General features: G+C 50.6%; 1 protein-coding gene across 4 annotated transcripts in view; it reads left to right on the top strand.

Annotated features, from left to right (window-relative positions):
* Positions 1-15,400, top strand: part of Atp2b2 (ATPase plasma membrane Ca2+ transporting 2) — a 312,886-nt gene that overhangs the window by 203,354 nt on the left and 94,132 nt on the right. For all 4 annotated transcript variants that reach the window (XM_050148429.1, XM_050148430.1, XM_050148426.1 and 1 more), the window contains one exon: positions 5,864-6,377. In XM_050148429.1, coding sequence (XP_050004386.1) covers positions 6,179-6,377 — 199 coding nt within the window. In that variant the 5' untranslated portion in view covers positions 5,864-6,178. The remainder of the gene's footprint in view (positions 1-5,863; positions 6,378-15,400) is intronic.

The following is a 15,400-nucleotide window of genomic DNA, read 5'->3' as shown; positions in this document are numbered from 1 at the left end:
ATTAGCCTCTTTCCTTTATAATGTACATATGCAGAGAAAATTACTTCCTCCCAAAAGATGTCCAAGAAGACCTCTGTTCCTGTCTCCCTGCCTGCTGAGCTGAACTTACTGCTTCTCTGGCCTTCCTACCCAGATCCCCTGTGACTAGGAGAGGAAAGAAAATGTCCTGTCCCAAGGGAGAGATAATTAATTCATTTAGACCACAGCGGAAGGGACAACGCCTATGTGCTGAGCTAACTGAATGGTACCCAAGAGGGAATAAGGGCAGCAAAATCCACTTTGGGTTTTTTTTTTGTTAAGGTGGCACTTGGGACAGTCAAGCTTGGGCAGTTAGAAGCAGGTGAATGAAGTGACTATTCGCCAAATAACAGATGCTTCCTATAGTCGGGGAATTGCCACACTCTGTCTCGGTTAACCCTTACAAAACCCTGCACGGCTGACTAGATGATTTCCATCTGGGGGGTGGGAGGAACCAAGGCACAAAGATTAGAGTCCTGCCAGAACCGCATAAGTGGCAGAGCCAGACCTGGGTGACCAGGAACCTCCACACTGGACTTGTGTCCCCGTACCAGTTCTTGCTTCCAGGGATGATTCAAAGAAAGTGGTGACTTTAAAAATACATATTCAGGTGGCATTTAAATTCAGCACCTCTTAAAACAGAAGGATTTGGCATCCAAGAGCTATTTTTAGCAGACAGTTCATTTGCAACCGTCCCAGCTACCAGGCATGCTTCAGCTCAGATCTGAAAAAGCTGTTGGTTTGAGCTAGGGGTTGCTTTTTTAAAATCTTTCCTTTGAAATATAGAGTCCCTCTGTTAAATTACCTTGCATATATGTAATTTATAAATTTATATTATATATATATATATTTACTTATATGCCCATGTATATAAAATGTCCTTCCTCGGTCAGTGTCTCTCCTGGGAAGACTTTTGCCAAAGCCCCCTAACCTATTCTCTACTCATTGAAATCTAACAATACACACTCATTTAAATGCTCAGAGGAAACAAAATTCATAAATCCAATATTACCACAATGTTCTGGTTTCTGAATGGCTTGGAACTTCAGAGCCTTAAAAGGGACCATGGAGAAGGCTAGTCTACTCTCTTCACTTGTCACATGGGAAACTGAGGCCCCAAGAAGAAAGGGGCTTGATCTAGGTCACACCACAGAAGCTGGGTATGCAAGGAGAAAAAGCTCACTGAACTGTTACTTCCTGCTCTGTTTCTCAACCTGCCTCCCTCCCTTTTTTCCCTCCCTGCTTTCCATCCATGTACCTATCCATCCATCCACGCAGGCAGACATCCATCTTTCCTCCATTTATGCCTCCCTCTCTTCATCTCTCCAGTCTTCATCTATCCATCTACCCACTACACATCCATCCATCCAACATCTTTCCACCCACCTAGCAACATATTCATCCATCTCAGAGATGGCAGCCTGAGGACTGACCTAGGGCTTCATTCATTCTAAACATTTAGGGAACATGCCAGTACTATGCAGGCTCCATGGGAGGCATAGTTCCTCTCCACGTGTGGGTCTCCAGGCCTCTTGCAAAGGGGACAGACAGCTCACCAGGTCCGAGCAATGACATGGGATTCATGCACCGAGCCAAGGGCACATATTCAGGCTGGATGGTCAGAGATAGAAAGGACACTTGAAGCCAAGGAGGACAGCAGCTGCTAGGAAGGCCAAGACCTAAGTGGAGACAAGTACTGAAAATATGGCTGCTGCAGGCTCTTGTAACCTGGTGGCCGATAGAGTTGGCATACACTTCTGAGTCATTAGTTCCTTCTCTCTGCCTGAGATCACTGGAGTTCTACCAAGTGCTTCTGTGGCTATGAATCCCATCATTTTTAATTGATCATCTCTCCCAGGCAAAACAAGTCCCAAATAAACTGTGCAATTTAAGAATAAAAAACAAGGCACACAGCATGATGGTGACCTTGTGCAGGTGTCTGTGAGATGTGGAGATGGGGGATTAGCAGCATCAGAAGAAGAGCCGCCTATGAGTGCCTCAGACTCTAAGTCGTGACTGATTTGGTTACCTCAGACTTGCATCCCTCTGTACTTTCTCTCACAGTCCCCTTGACCTTTACTGACAGCCAGTTATGTATTTCTATTTCTTTCTGGGGCAGCCTCTTTTTACATACAAGAAAGGCTATCACCTACTCAAAGTGTCTGCAGCACCCAGGACTCTGCATGACTGGTGCACGTCAAGTCATGGAAGTCCTGATTTTTATTGTTGCCCTGATTGTAAGGTCATAGGGAGAAGTGACCAGATCTTGATTATTCATTGCCTGGCACCAAAGCTTCCCACAATACTGTCATTGAAAAGATTGCGGGTGAGTAGGAAGGTAGATGCACAGGTAGTAAATTGATAGATGGGTAGAAGGAAGATGGGAGGAAGGGAAGGAGTGAGGTGGAAGAGGGAGGGAAGGAAGGGCAGAGGAAGGAAGGAAGGAAGGAAGGAAGGAAGGAAGGAAGGAAGGAAGGAAGGAAGGAAAGAAAAGGAGGGTGAGTCATGGATGGATGAATGGATGGACAGACAGATAGGTGGTAGGAGAATGATGGATAAATGGATGAGCAGGTTGGATGGTGTATGAATGGATGGGTAAATGGATGTTCTGAAGGATGGATGAATGGATAGGTGGGTAGAAAGATGATGGAAAGAGGGATGTGTGGGTGGATGGATAGATAGGTTGAGGGAAGCAAAGTAAGACATTGTGTGGGTGGACAGATGGATGGATGGACCAATGTGTAGAGGGAAGGAAGGAAGATGGTGAGTGGGCAGATAGATGCGCGATCAGGTGGCTAAGGCTGATGACAATCAGCTGATCTTAACCCGTAGTCCTTAATACCAATAGCTGCCCATTAGCTCGTGCCTGCTATTATGATAACAGAGATAATTGCTGCTAACGCTTCTCCTGGCGTGTGCTGCCACAGAAGTAATTATCAGTGCCTGTAAGCCATGCCACAGGTATCAAGGGAGGGAAGGAAACAGCACCTTAGGTTTAAAAGCCCCTTGTGGTTTGCAAGCCACTTTGCTTCCCATATGGTGCTTGGTTTAGGCCTTGTGAGAACTCCTTGAGGGAGTATCACAAGCCAAGGCCCTGAATCTCCGGGAATAAGCGAGCCTCTCTACCTTTGCCTCCTGGGTTCAAATTCTAGGTCCATTCCTGCCAACCCACAGGAGTTACTCACAAGTTACACTGCCTTGTTTGATCATCATCTCCGGCTATTTGGATTTTTTTTCTCCTATTTTCTTGGACTTCCACAAGGTACAGTCTGAAGTAGAAAGTGTGCTGCTCAACACACAAGCCCCGTGTCCTCCCTGTTTCCCAGGCCTCCTCCAACCTTGTGCTCTGAGCGAGCTTCTAACACCTCTTACAGCTGGTGCATACTGGGTTTGGCATCCTGCTGAAGACCTGCAATCTCTTGTAGCCTTGGGAAGAATAGTAAGCCTCAGTCTCGGATGCCAACACTTCCCAAAGAGACTCAATACCTAGAACATATTCAGCCAGGCTCTTCCTATGGAGTGGTGGACCACAGTCCAAAATTTGAAATTCCCTAACATACCCCCCGTGTGACCTTGGATAAATTTCTTCAGTCCCATGGGGCTCATTTATTTTGTCAGTAAAATGGCTTAATTATGATATCCGCCCCATCGGATTGTAAAGACCCAGTGGGAAGCTGGGCATGGTGGAACCTGTACGGCCAACATCTGGGAGGTAGAGACTGGAGTATTGGGAGTTCAAGATCCCTGGAAGGCAGCTTACAAGAGATAATGTCTCAAAAAGAAAAAAAAAACACCTCAATGAGACATTCCTTGCTTTTTATTTCATTCATTTATCCATAGTTTATAGGATAAATACTAAGATACTAAGATTTTGGCCATAGCAACACATGAAATATACTGTCTACACCCTTGGAACTTAGTTCCTAGCAGATGAAACTACATGAAGTGTGTGTGATGAAGTGGGGGGGGGATGAATCCCAGCATGTGAGGTAAGCACTGTACTGCTGACCTGCACACATAACCCTCATATGTAATAGTATACGTACAGAGACCTCTTAGCATGGCATCTGATGTATGATACTTGTTTAAGGAATGGAGGGGAAAGACCTTACGTGGCAGTGCCTACATGTAACCCCAGCACATTAGAGGTCGAGGCAGGAGGATCCAGAGTTCAAGGTCAAGGTCATTCTCAGCTACGTAGCAAGTCTGAGGATATTCTGTCTCAAAGAAAAACGAGGGAGAAGGGAGAAGGGATTACTGTTTATATTCATGTACACAGATTTGGCCTCCACCTCACCTGCTCCTGAGGTAAGTCAGGATGGTGCCATTGCAGGGCCACCTCTGCACTGGACGGAATCTCTGGGTACACACTGTTTCTCTGGTGCCCAGGTCTCTTCTTGGGACATCATGTCCACACCATGCTCTGCTCTGTAGGATACCTGTTGGCCCCAATGACCATAAACCATGATGCACTTCCAATCTCTGTAAGAAGTGCCTCCCGGAGGATGGCCCAGGCTGCCTCAGCCAGGATGCGGGAAAGCCCCGTTAACTCTGACACGGATTTCCTGCCAGTGTTTGCCTGCATGATCCACCCCGCCCAGAACTACTGAGAAAGCTTCCCCAAGGAAGGAGAGGGAAGGACATCATGCCCTCTGAGCTCCTCTGCCCACTTGCTCTCCGTGACTCTGGGCAAGCTCCCTTCCCTCTCTGGGGCTCCCCACTGAGAAAATGAAAACACACCAACCTGATACTGGTGCCTCTAAAATGAGGGGAAGAGGCCTGTGAAGGAGAAAGGTCAGACAGGTGGAGAGTGGAGGGAAACTCAGGCCTTTCTTCCTCCTTTCATCCCACGCTCTTCCCACTCAGGAGGGCCAGCTGGCTATGGCTGATGGGAGGGGCTGATCCCCGTGCCAGGCTCAACTGAGCTCAGCTGGGGCCCTTTGTCACCCAACGCTTGCTGGGGCCTCGGCTGCTGGTGTTGGGTGTCCTGGAGGATTGGATTCTCTTCCTGGCAGCCCATAGCCACTGCACTCCTGTACAGGTGGCCTGGAGAGCCAGGAGAACTAACTCCCTCCTCCTTGCTTCTAGAGGGACCTGGGAGCTGCTTCTGCTGTCCTTGGTGCTGACTGGTGGGGGCTCCAGGTGAGGGCTCCATGGATGCCAGCTCAGAGCTCTGGGCTCTAAGGACAGGCTCATGAATAGATGTGGTGGCTGCTCTGGCACCAGTCTGAGTGCCTGGAGGGCTGCAGTGGGGGACTGTCGGTGGATACGGGGCCTGTGAGAGGGAGTGTTGTAGGGGAGGTGTCAGGAACCGGTGAGGAGATGAGAGTGGGGACCAACAGCATTTGTAAACATACAGGGCCAGTCAGAAACAGGGAAGCAGAGAAAAGCTGTGTGTGTCTGAGGGGACATCCAGTTGTCTGTCTAGAGATGTGGCCATGTGTGGCACTGGGGTGACCTGAAGTGGAACTCTGCTGGTATGTATGTGGAAGGGGAATAGGCACCCAGAGACCGGTTGGTGTGTTATATAGCATCTGGGTCGTGTTTGGCAAGAGGGCGTTTGCACCCCAGGACATGTGTGGGAAGTCAGTGTGTCATATGGGGTTAGGGTGTGTCCTGAAGTATCCTCATGCTATGCCTGGGATAGCACTGTAACCATTGAATTGGCAGTGTGCAGGTGTGTTGAGAGAGAGTGAGCCAGATGCATGTGGTAAAGTCCATGGGTGTGTGTTCAGGGGTTCCCGAGGATGGCGTGTCAACACCTGTTCCCTGACCCTCCTAAGCACTTGTCCCATGGGACCCCAGTGTCTGAATCTCATCAGCCACTCTGTGATTGTCTCTACAGGAGCTTTCCCGACCATGTAGATGCCAGCCCCAGGGAGCAGCATGGGCCCCAATGAATGGAGACTCCTGGGTCAACAACCCTGAGCCTCTGTGGCCCCTGGACCTCACCCCCTTCCTGGGGACACTCCTCAGAGCTCTCCAGTGCTGTTGCCAGCCCACCTCAGCCATCACCACCTCTTGGGATTCGGAGTCGGCCGCCTCGAGCTACTATCCTCTGGTGAGGGTGTACTGAGGACAGCCACACATAGCCATCACCCGGAAGCCCCTTTTCCAGTGCTGACCCTCAGGTCCAGCCTGAGCAGAGACTTCGGCAAACATGGGTGATATGACCAACAGCGACTTTTACTCCAAAAACCAAAGAAATGAGTCGAGCCATGGAGGCGAGTTCGGGTGCACCATGGAGGAGCTGCGCTCCCTCATGGAGCTGCGGGGAACCGAGGCTGTGGTCAAGATCAAAGAGACATATGGGGACACTGAAGCCATCTGCCGGCGCCTCAAAACCTCTCCTGTTGAAGGTAAGTGCGGGAGGCTTAAACACAGGCTTCTGCAGAGTTGGTGCCCGAGTCTGTGTCCATGAAATTTAACAGTGGGGAATGTCTCCAACGTGGGCTGAAACACAAATGCCTTCAGATTCTAGCTGCGTCCTAGCAAGGGGGTCGAATCTCATCACAGGTCACATCTGGCCTATGTCACTTGCAGAGAAAATGGCAGTAAGACAGTTGGGTAAAGGCTGTACTCTGGAGAGAAGGTGACCAGTCAGTCTGAAGGCACTGCCACCTCTGTGAGAAGCAAGAGATGTCAGAGGTACGGCAGTAGAGTGACTAGAGGAGACTCAATAGGAGCCATGTCCTGCTTGCCCATGTCTAGATACAGCATGGGTTCCACACTGTGGTTGTAACCTCTAGCCCACATCTGCCCACCATGCCAGGTGCCTTCCAGCTGGCTGGCTGGAGGGTGTGCTCACAGCTGTCTAGGCAGTGAATTCCAGTTGTCACGGCATGCCCCACCTCCAGTTTGCTGTCCCACATCCAGGCTCTGAATAGCTCTGAAGAGCACTGGAACTCTGGGTGGAATGGACTGGGGAGCCAATTACAGGCTGTGATTGACAAGCTGATGGATGTCTTTGTAGGTTCTGCCCTGGAGAGGAGTGGGGCTGTCTTCCAAGGTCACAAAGTGAACAGGCCTGGAGGGGTCTAGTGAGAGGCATTCTGCTGCTCCTGCCTTTCCAGAGGCAATTAGAGATGGGGCATTTTCCCAAAGGCAGAGAACCAGCCTGCTGGGGCTCCGTTCCTCATCTGTCTACTGCTAGTTACCCACTGTGGCCATGTGGGAGGCTTTCCCTACACAGAGCCAGAGGAACAGGCAGGTGTCTCTGCCCTGACTCTCCCAGGCCTGTGATCTAGAACAATGGCTGCCCTGAGCCTTGGCCTCTCCCTCTGGACTATGAAGCCAGTGCTTCCAGTGCAAAGCTCAGTGCAGACTTGGGCACCCAGTAGGTGCTCAGCAAGTGGCAAAGATGACTTTTCTCATTAGTTAGCAGTGACTCCCTCAGGTAAAGAATGCAGTCTGAGTTGTGGGTCGCTGCTAAGTTTGAAGAAATCTGTCCCCCAAGTCCTGTGTCCATGGCTGGACACTACTAGGACGTCATCCCTGCACCAGTGGTGCTGAAGCTGCTTCATGGAACTCGGGATTGGCTAGTGGTCACAAATTGGTTCCTTGCTGCCTCCCAGTGTCTGCTGGGTATCTGTGGTCTTCCCTTTTGGTCCAGAAGGAAAAGCTGAGGAAGGCTGGTTCTTCTTGTTCTGACTGTCCTCACTGATACTTTGCCTATAAACTGAGCCAGAAGTCTGGCAGCATGATTCAGTTGGGAGCGGGGCATAAAGAAACCATCTAATCTGAATCTAGGTTTAAAACAACCATGTGGTGCCCTAAGAAGGGTAAGGATTCTGCCTGGGGATGCTGCATCCCGCCCCCATGTTCCTACCAGTGCATTTCTGGCACAATGGACCATGTTTACCTGCCATCCAGCTGGTACCTGGCCTGCCAGGAGGCAGAGATGCCTAAGCGGCCTTTGCCTTCAAAGTGGGGACCAGGGTGCTGCTTTCAATATCCCTGGACCGTAGATCTAGGGAGAGCTGATGGAAGCTGTGATCCTCTCCCCAGGCAAAGAATGGATGTCAAAAACAGGTTTGGCTCACTGCATCAAAGTGTCCAACAGGTGTGGAACCCAGATTAACAACCCTAGTGTGACTCTCTGCATGCCGGGGCATGGGACCATACCTGACCAAGCTCTAGCACTAACAACCATTTTCTGCCAGGGAAGTGAGTAGGAGCCTGAGGAGAGGGACTCGGTCTCCTTTCTCTAAGCACCTAGCACCCAGCCTGGTGCCGGCCACCGAAAAAAGGATAAATAGCTGCCCAGTGACATTCTGAGATATGTTCACTGAATCTCCAGCCCAAAGGGAGGCCTCTCAACAGCTGAGCATCCACATAGCAGACAGATAACTGAGAGTGAGTGCAGGGATAGCTGATGGTTCCCAGGAGAGGGGAGGCAGGTAGACAGGGAGGATCTGGAAGGCTTCCTGGAGGAGATGTTTGGGTTTGGCTATGGAGGCAAGAGACAAGAACACGTGTAGCATGGCACAGAATACTGCTTCTTGCAAAAATCCAGACACAGGACATGGTGAGAAGCTAAGTCCCAAGAGTAAATAAGAGCCTATTTACCCTGTGCCTCTGGGCCTTGTTTGCTTCTCTGGACTTAAGATCTCTAGAAAGAAAGAGCTCTGAGGGGAGAAATCCACCATTGGACTAACCAATCCTGCTGCATTGGTTTCTAGAAAGTGCTTCTTGTTTGGCAACAGAGATGGAAATGTGGAGAGGGTCCAAAAGGCAGACTGCTGCACATCTCCAGATGTGGATGATCTGGGTTCAAATCCCAGCTCTGCCACTCTCCAGCTGTGGGATCTGGGCATGTTATTCAGCTTCTCGGCCTGTTTCCTTGTCTCCATGGTGGCGCTAGTGATAGCAGTGATCTTCTGGGCTTGCAGTGAGGATAATGTGGAGGAACTCAGGGGACAATGACAGTCCAGTCACACTGGATGAGACAAGCCAAGTGTCCAGTGTCTAGGCATTCAGCAGCAGCGGCTTTTTTGTTCTTTACATTATGGAAGAGGTAGTCATGCTGCCCCGAAAGGATGGCATATGATTCTCTGGATTCATATCTAGTATTGTGGCACCCCCATATGTGTGTTCCTGAAAAAACTATCCCCTTCTGCAGACTTGCGGAGGCCACACTACCACTTAGATGGGTATGATGTCACACCCAGGGCACCCCCTGGTGGACCAAGCATAAGCATGATTGGGCTCCCTAACACTTTTCTTCCTGCTGTTTCAGGTTCAGCCCCTGTCCCCCTGTATTGGAACTTGTGATTTAAAAAAGTGCTTAGCCCCCCCGAGCCCCAGCCTCTAATCCAGAAGTCACATGGTCTGGGCTGTGCCCACTCCAGATGGAGACTCACACTGGCCATTCGGACACCCCCTGCCATTTATCTGCTATGGAGACCAGAGACTAGTGCAGGACGCTGCTCCAGCCCTGCATATGGAGGTCTCCACTCACCCAGCTAAATTTATGCAGAAAGTTCTCTGAGTGACAGACGGGGGTCTGGGGCCTCCAGCAGTGTGGCTCTGCCTGCAGCACCACTTCCTGCACCAAAGGCATGGGCTGAGCTCCTGTGACCAGCAGTTCTGGGTTGTCTACCCAGAGGGCTGACTTTAGAGACACACCACGAGGCCAGCACACCCTCTGTACTCAGTCCCTTTCCACGTCTGCTACTGGGAAACTCCTTCCCTTGTTCACCTGCTGGTCCTTCTCTTCCCATACTCTTTCAATCCTGTGTGGCTTTGTCTTCAAGGGCTACTCAGAGAGTTCAGTGAAACTAACTCCTGATGCCTGATCTGTGGCTAAGGGTGAAAACAGCCCCTGGTGGCCATTTGATTCCATAACCCATTGATGCAGCCAAGGAGAAGCAGGTCACCTTTGCCATCGCCATACTGAGCGTTTTTAAAAGCAGAACATATGGCCCTGGAGTTAGGGGAGCAGATAAGACCCCAGAGCAGAGTATATGTACTCTCTGAGGAGGTGGAAAGTGGGGAGACCAGTGTTGGGGGCCCAGGCCTGGAGCAGAAGCTTGCGTTGTTTCCTGGGATGTCCCACACCTGGTAAAGAGAATAGTAGCTTAAAAAGTATCCACAGAAAGAAGGGGTGAGGGAGAGACAAGTGTGCCCTGGTGCCCTTCCCTGCGAGGGATGGAGCTGGGACCTGGAGAAAGGACATGGAATACTTTATGTCACTTATGAGACAGGTAGCTCTGATTCCCCATGCCCAGCATGGCCCTGAGCTATGGGAGGCTCTGCGGCCCTCACCCTTCCCTCCCTCGCCCCACAGGAAGGGTTCCTCCTGCAATAGGTCCCTGTAGGATGTTTATCACTGAGTGTCTCTTGGTGGGGAGAATAAGGGAGACAAAGGGGCCAGGCCAGCACTGGGAACTTGACACCACGCTGCTGTTGTAAAGGGGAGCCTGTGGTAATTTTAGATGACTGCCAAGCCAACCTACACCATGGGGCAAGGGGCAAAGGATGAGGAACAGTTCGTGGGAGATGGATTGTGTCTTGTGCATAGGAACTGGGATGGAAAATGGCTCCTGTGGTTTAGAACCAGAACCATCACTGTATTTGCCACAGCCTGGGAACCCAGCAGGGGCAGGACAGTGAATGGAGCCTTCTGTCTTTCTATTCTCGTGTGGCGTGTCTCCCCACAGGACACTGGGCCCCTGAGGGGTCAGCTGGGAAATCAAGGCAGGCAGAGATGTAGTGGCATCCCAGACAAGGTGAGATAGGGGATTCTGGGATTCAGATTGCACACAGGGACACCTCCACAGACTGGAAACAGGTGACAAGGCCTCCCCATTCCCTGTAGGTCTTTCTAGAAGGATTGCTGCTCCTTTGTAGGACTCTTATCCCTGTATGTTGTGAAACTCAGAAGATAAGGGCTCACAGATATTCCTAGGCTGTGAAATTTAGCCACCTTCTCACCAGGGCAAGAGGACAGCACTCACCTCAGCCCTCCTGCTAAGGGAGCTTGAGACCTTTGCAGATTTGGTTTTCTTCTGTGAAATGCTGTTTGGATCCCCTTCTCTTGCCTCTGGGAGAGAGCAACTCAAAATATTTTTAGAAGTTTTCTTTTAAAGTCATCTCTTGGGGCTGGGAATATGACTCAGTTGGTAGAGTGTTTGCCTGACTTGCACAAGGCCTGAGTTCTATTCTCAGCACCACATAAGCCAGGCATGGTGGTGCACACCTATAATCCTGCACTCGGTAGATAGACACAGGAGAACCAGAAGTTCACAGACATCCTTGGCTACATAGGGAGTTCAAGGCTAGCCGGGGCTACATGAGAGAGTGTCTCAATGAAACAGTGTCGCAATGAAAAAGAAACAGAATCTCATTGCATGATTAACTAGTTGCTATTGGTGGACAGTCACTTACATATGCTTCTACCATAGAAGAAATTTCCTGTCTGCACACAGACATGTGAGCCCCAGGCATGGCTGACTCCAGGATTTTCAGTGCTGTCTGGATGACCATCCATCTCTCCTGCTCTGCTTAGCTTCTGCCCTCCTGGTGTTGGCTCTGTTTCAGAGGAGAGGAAGACTCAGGCCCTCCCCTTACCAGTCTCCCCAGAAGCAAAAAACATCACTTTCCTCATAACCACGCCCCTTTGTATCCCAGCAAAGATTCTCACTGGGCCACCTGTGGTCACATGACCACTCCCTAACCAATCAGATCTGTCTCTCCAAGGCCAATAGAGGTTAAAGAGGGACTAGAACCAGAACCACAGGAGCTCCTAGGCTCACATGACCAGGGGGAGGCAAAGCAGACACCTTGCTCCTGAGGAGTGCTCAGCCTGTATAGAGGGAAGAGATAGAGAAGACAGCTAAGGGACATGGAAGGGCCCAGAATACCAGTTACACCCCAACTCCAGTCAGCAGCCCAACTCAGTCCCTTCATGATCACATCCAGAGAACCAGGGAAACACCGAGGCAGCCAGCATGTTCCAGCCTGTGACAGGTACCACAGCAGTGAGGAGACTGGCGGGGGTCACGGCCAAATCTTGGTTCCTCTTCCTGTCTGACTGTGGCTCACGGGGTCAGTGATCTACCTCTCTGGACCTCAGTTTCCTCATCTGTAACATGGAATGAGACTGTGTGGCCTTCATGACATTGCTGTAAGAAGCAAAGAAAATCTTACAATGTGATTTGAGCCTGACACATGGTGGCTGTGACCTCAGCACTAGCTGTTGTCATTCTTCTCTGGTGGTGTCTGTATGGCTGAAGGGGATATGTTAGGCCTGCATTAGTGGTCAGGGACCGGCACCCAATCGTGGCAGATAAGTGATCTTGCACAACACACAGGAGTCTATGGGTTTTTTTTTAAATGCCTGCTATTTGCTTTGGAGTGCATCCGTACCCTCCCTGAAACACCTCTGCCAAGGAGAAAAGTCCTTTAAAAGCGAGTTGAGCGGGACCCCTGTGAGTCAGTGAAGCAGCTCCCCAGAGTGGCACCCACACAGCCTCTGAATCATCAATAGAATAAAGCTGGGAGCCCATAAGTGCATGCTGAGGATTGTCCCGGTTACACTACTCTGTCATGGGGGACAGGGGAGAGTAGAGAGCAGTCCAAGGAAGGACCGCACTGCAGTTGACCAGAAGGCTCTGGGGTGACCTCAGCAGAATGGGTGGCCCTGACAGCCATGTGACCTCAGTGGGACGGGTGGCCATGGTGGCCCTGACAGCCATTCAGCAATGCTCTGCACAGCCACACTTGCAGCAAGTCACAGAGGGGGTGTTTGCAGGAGGGGACCTTGCTTTAGGCAGACCCACTGAGTGAAGGTGCTAAAAAGCAGAAGGCTGCTGGGCAGCTGTCACCGACAGTGGGCAGCCGTGTCCAGGTCAAATGTTTTCAGCATAGGCTCCTAGCAGGCTCCACGGAAAATGGAAACGTGGGGTGGAAGAGTCACTTTATTCTCATAACAGAGCCATCATCGTTTTACAGAGTAGATAAGCACCCACCTCTGTGTTCACAAACAGGGACAAAAGGCAAGGACGTTGGCTTCGAGTCTTGTGTGTTGCATATTTACTATGCACAGGTTTGAACCATGCCTCCTCTTCTGTAAAGAGACCTGAGATAGCGTCCAAACGTTCCCAAGGGAACAGAATAATATATGTGTTACATGACTGCATCTGAGATGCTGAGGACCAGACAGCTTTCATGGACACCCACTTCTGGTCCAAGGTCAGGATAATTGAGCCAGAAACTACTTTAGAGTTTGTAGGCAGTCAGGGCACCAGTCCAGCCAGTGGGGAGGATGCAGCAGAGGCAGAAATCCTTCTTCCAACCTCCTAAAGATCCCAGAAGGAGTCACAAGTGGGCTGTAAGCGATGCTTGCCTCATCACTCTCTGGTGTAGGAGCAGTTCCTCTTGCAACGGGGAACTGACCACAGCTGCTACACCATAGATGAGTTAGAGCACACCTGCAGCGTGCCAGCCTTCATCGTTTTGTGTCCACTGCTTCCCCATCAGCCTTGGGAACCAGGAACTGTTTCCATCCCACCTAACATAGGAGGAAACTGAGGCTCAGAGCCCCTCCATTAGCCTGTATCTCCAATGCGCCCGGGCTTCTGAATGTGACAGACAGGAATGACTGTCTTGAGAGGGAGTGCACTGGAGGTCAAAAAAGCACTGATGCCACCTAGTGAGCATCAAAATTGGAGGAGGCTCCCCCTGAACTAGACTCAAAGAACAGGGAGGCGTTGACTGCCCAACTATAGGGGAAAAGTACGGTCTCAGTGGAGAACAGCAAGAATAAAGAACCTGGAGTAAGGACCAAGGTGAGTGTGAGACATGAGAAGTCCCTAGAAAAGCCTTCGAAGAGCAGGGGTCTCCAGCCACAGGTTGTAGGTGGTTTTGTAAAGTCTGAGTTTAGTTGATGTGGTGGTAAATTTCAGTTGTCAGCTTGACCCAGAAGCACCTAGGAGACAGACTTCTGGGCATGCCTGTGGGGAGTTATCATGTTTATGTGCATATGTGTGTGTTGTGTGTGTCATATATATGGTAGCTGTATACCTTGTTTATTAAGGTATATATTAAGTATTGCTATGAAGTAATGTATTAAGTATATTAATTTACATCATATAACTAATGTTATGTATATTAATATTATATATGTATATCTTGTTTATTAAGGAAGACCTGCCCACTGTGGGTGGCACCATCCCCTGGGCTGGGATCCTGGACTGTATAAAAAGGAGAAAGTGAGCTTTGCACCGGCTTTCATTACTCTCTGTTTCCTAACGGGATGCAGTGTCACCAGTTTTTCTTACTGTAGCCTCCCTCGCCTTCCATGATACCCCGCATCCTCCCCATCGCCCTTCACGACGGCCCACATCCTCCCCATCGCCCTCCATGATACTCCGCATCCTCCCCATCGCCCTCCATGATACCCCGCATCCTCCCCATTGTCCTCCATGATACCCGGCATCCTCCCCATGGCCCTCCATGGTACCCCGCATCCTCCCCATGGCCCTCCATGATGCCCTGCATTCTCCCCATGGCCCTCCATGACGGCCCGCATTCTCCCCATCGCTTTCCATGATGGCCCACATCCTCCCCGTCACCTTCCATGAGGACCCGCATCCTCCCCATCGCCCTCCATTAGGACGCGCATCCTCCCCATTACCCTCCATGATGCCCTGCATCCTCCCCATCACACCCTCCACTATGGCCCACATCCTCCCCATCACCCTCCATAATGCCCGGCATCCTCTTTGAATGATAAGCCAAACAAACCCTTCTCCCTTGAATTGCTCTTGCCAGGATGTTTTGTCACAGCAAAGAAAGAGCTATTAATGCAGTTGGTTTGTTTGTACCGTGTGTTTAGACTGTCACCTGGGGTGAGACTTCTTAGGTCTGCCCTGCCTGCGTGAGTGTGAAGAGGACCGCAAGCTCCCTAAGGGTGGAGTCCTCCGCAAGTCTGTCTGCAGACGCTGGATGAGCCAAAGACATGGGAATTCAGGAAAGTGGTTCTCATCCCAGGTCCCCTAGTGCCCCAGGGTGCTAAGGAAGCACCCAGAAAAGAGGAGGCTGGCACCTGGCTGGGATGCTGGGTCTCCCACGCCCCCTGCATCCTCATCTGTCTTGGGTAGTGATATCTGTTGAGTGACATCTTATAAACCGTATTTCTAAGAGTTCTAGAGATTAAAAGTCAAGGTCAGGGACCCACATCTGGAGAGGTAGAAGATGGCAGAAAAGATGAGAGCCAGAAAAGGGGCTCAGCCCATCCTTCCTCAGAACTCTCACCATGGTTACTAACCCTGACCCACTGCGACTATCAGAACCATCACAGTACTGTTGCTCTATTCCCAAGGGCAAAGTCAGGTGACCACACCTTTCAAAGGTCACTGCCATGTGGGATGATGGATGT

The sequence above is a fragment of the Alexandromys fortis genome, unplaced genomic scaffold (genome assembly GCF_014885135.2).
Source record: "Alexandromys fortis isolate MF-2015 unplaced genomic scaffold, M_Fortis_MF-2015_v1.1 scaffold_59, whole genome shotgun sequence".
Classification (NCBI taxonomy): Eukaryota; Metazoa; Chordata; class Mammalia; order Rodentia; family Cricetidae; genus Alexandromys; species Alexandromys fortis.
Note: the sequence above shows the minus strand (reverse complement) of the source record. Positions and strands in the feature narration are given on the sequence as shown.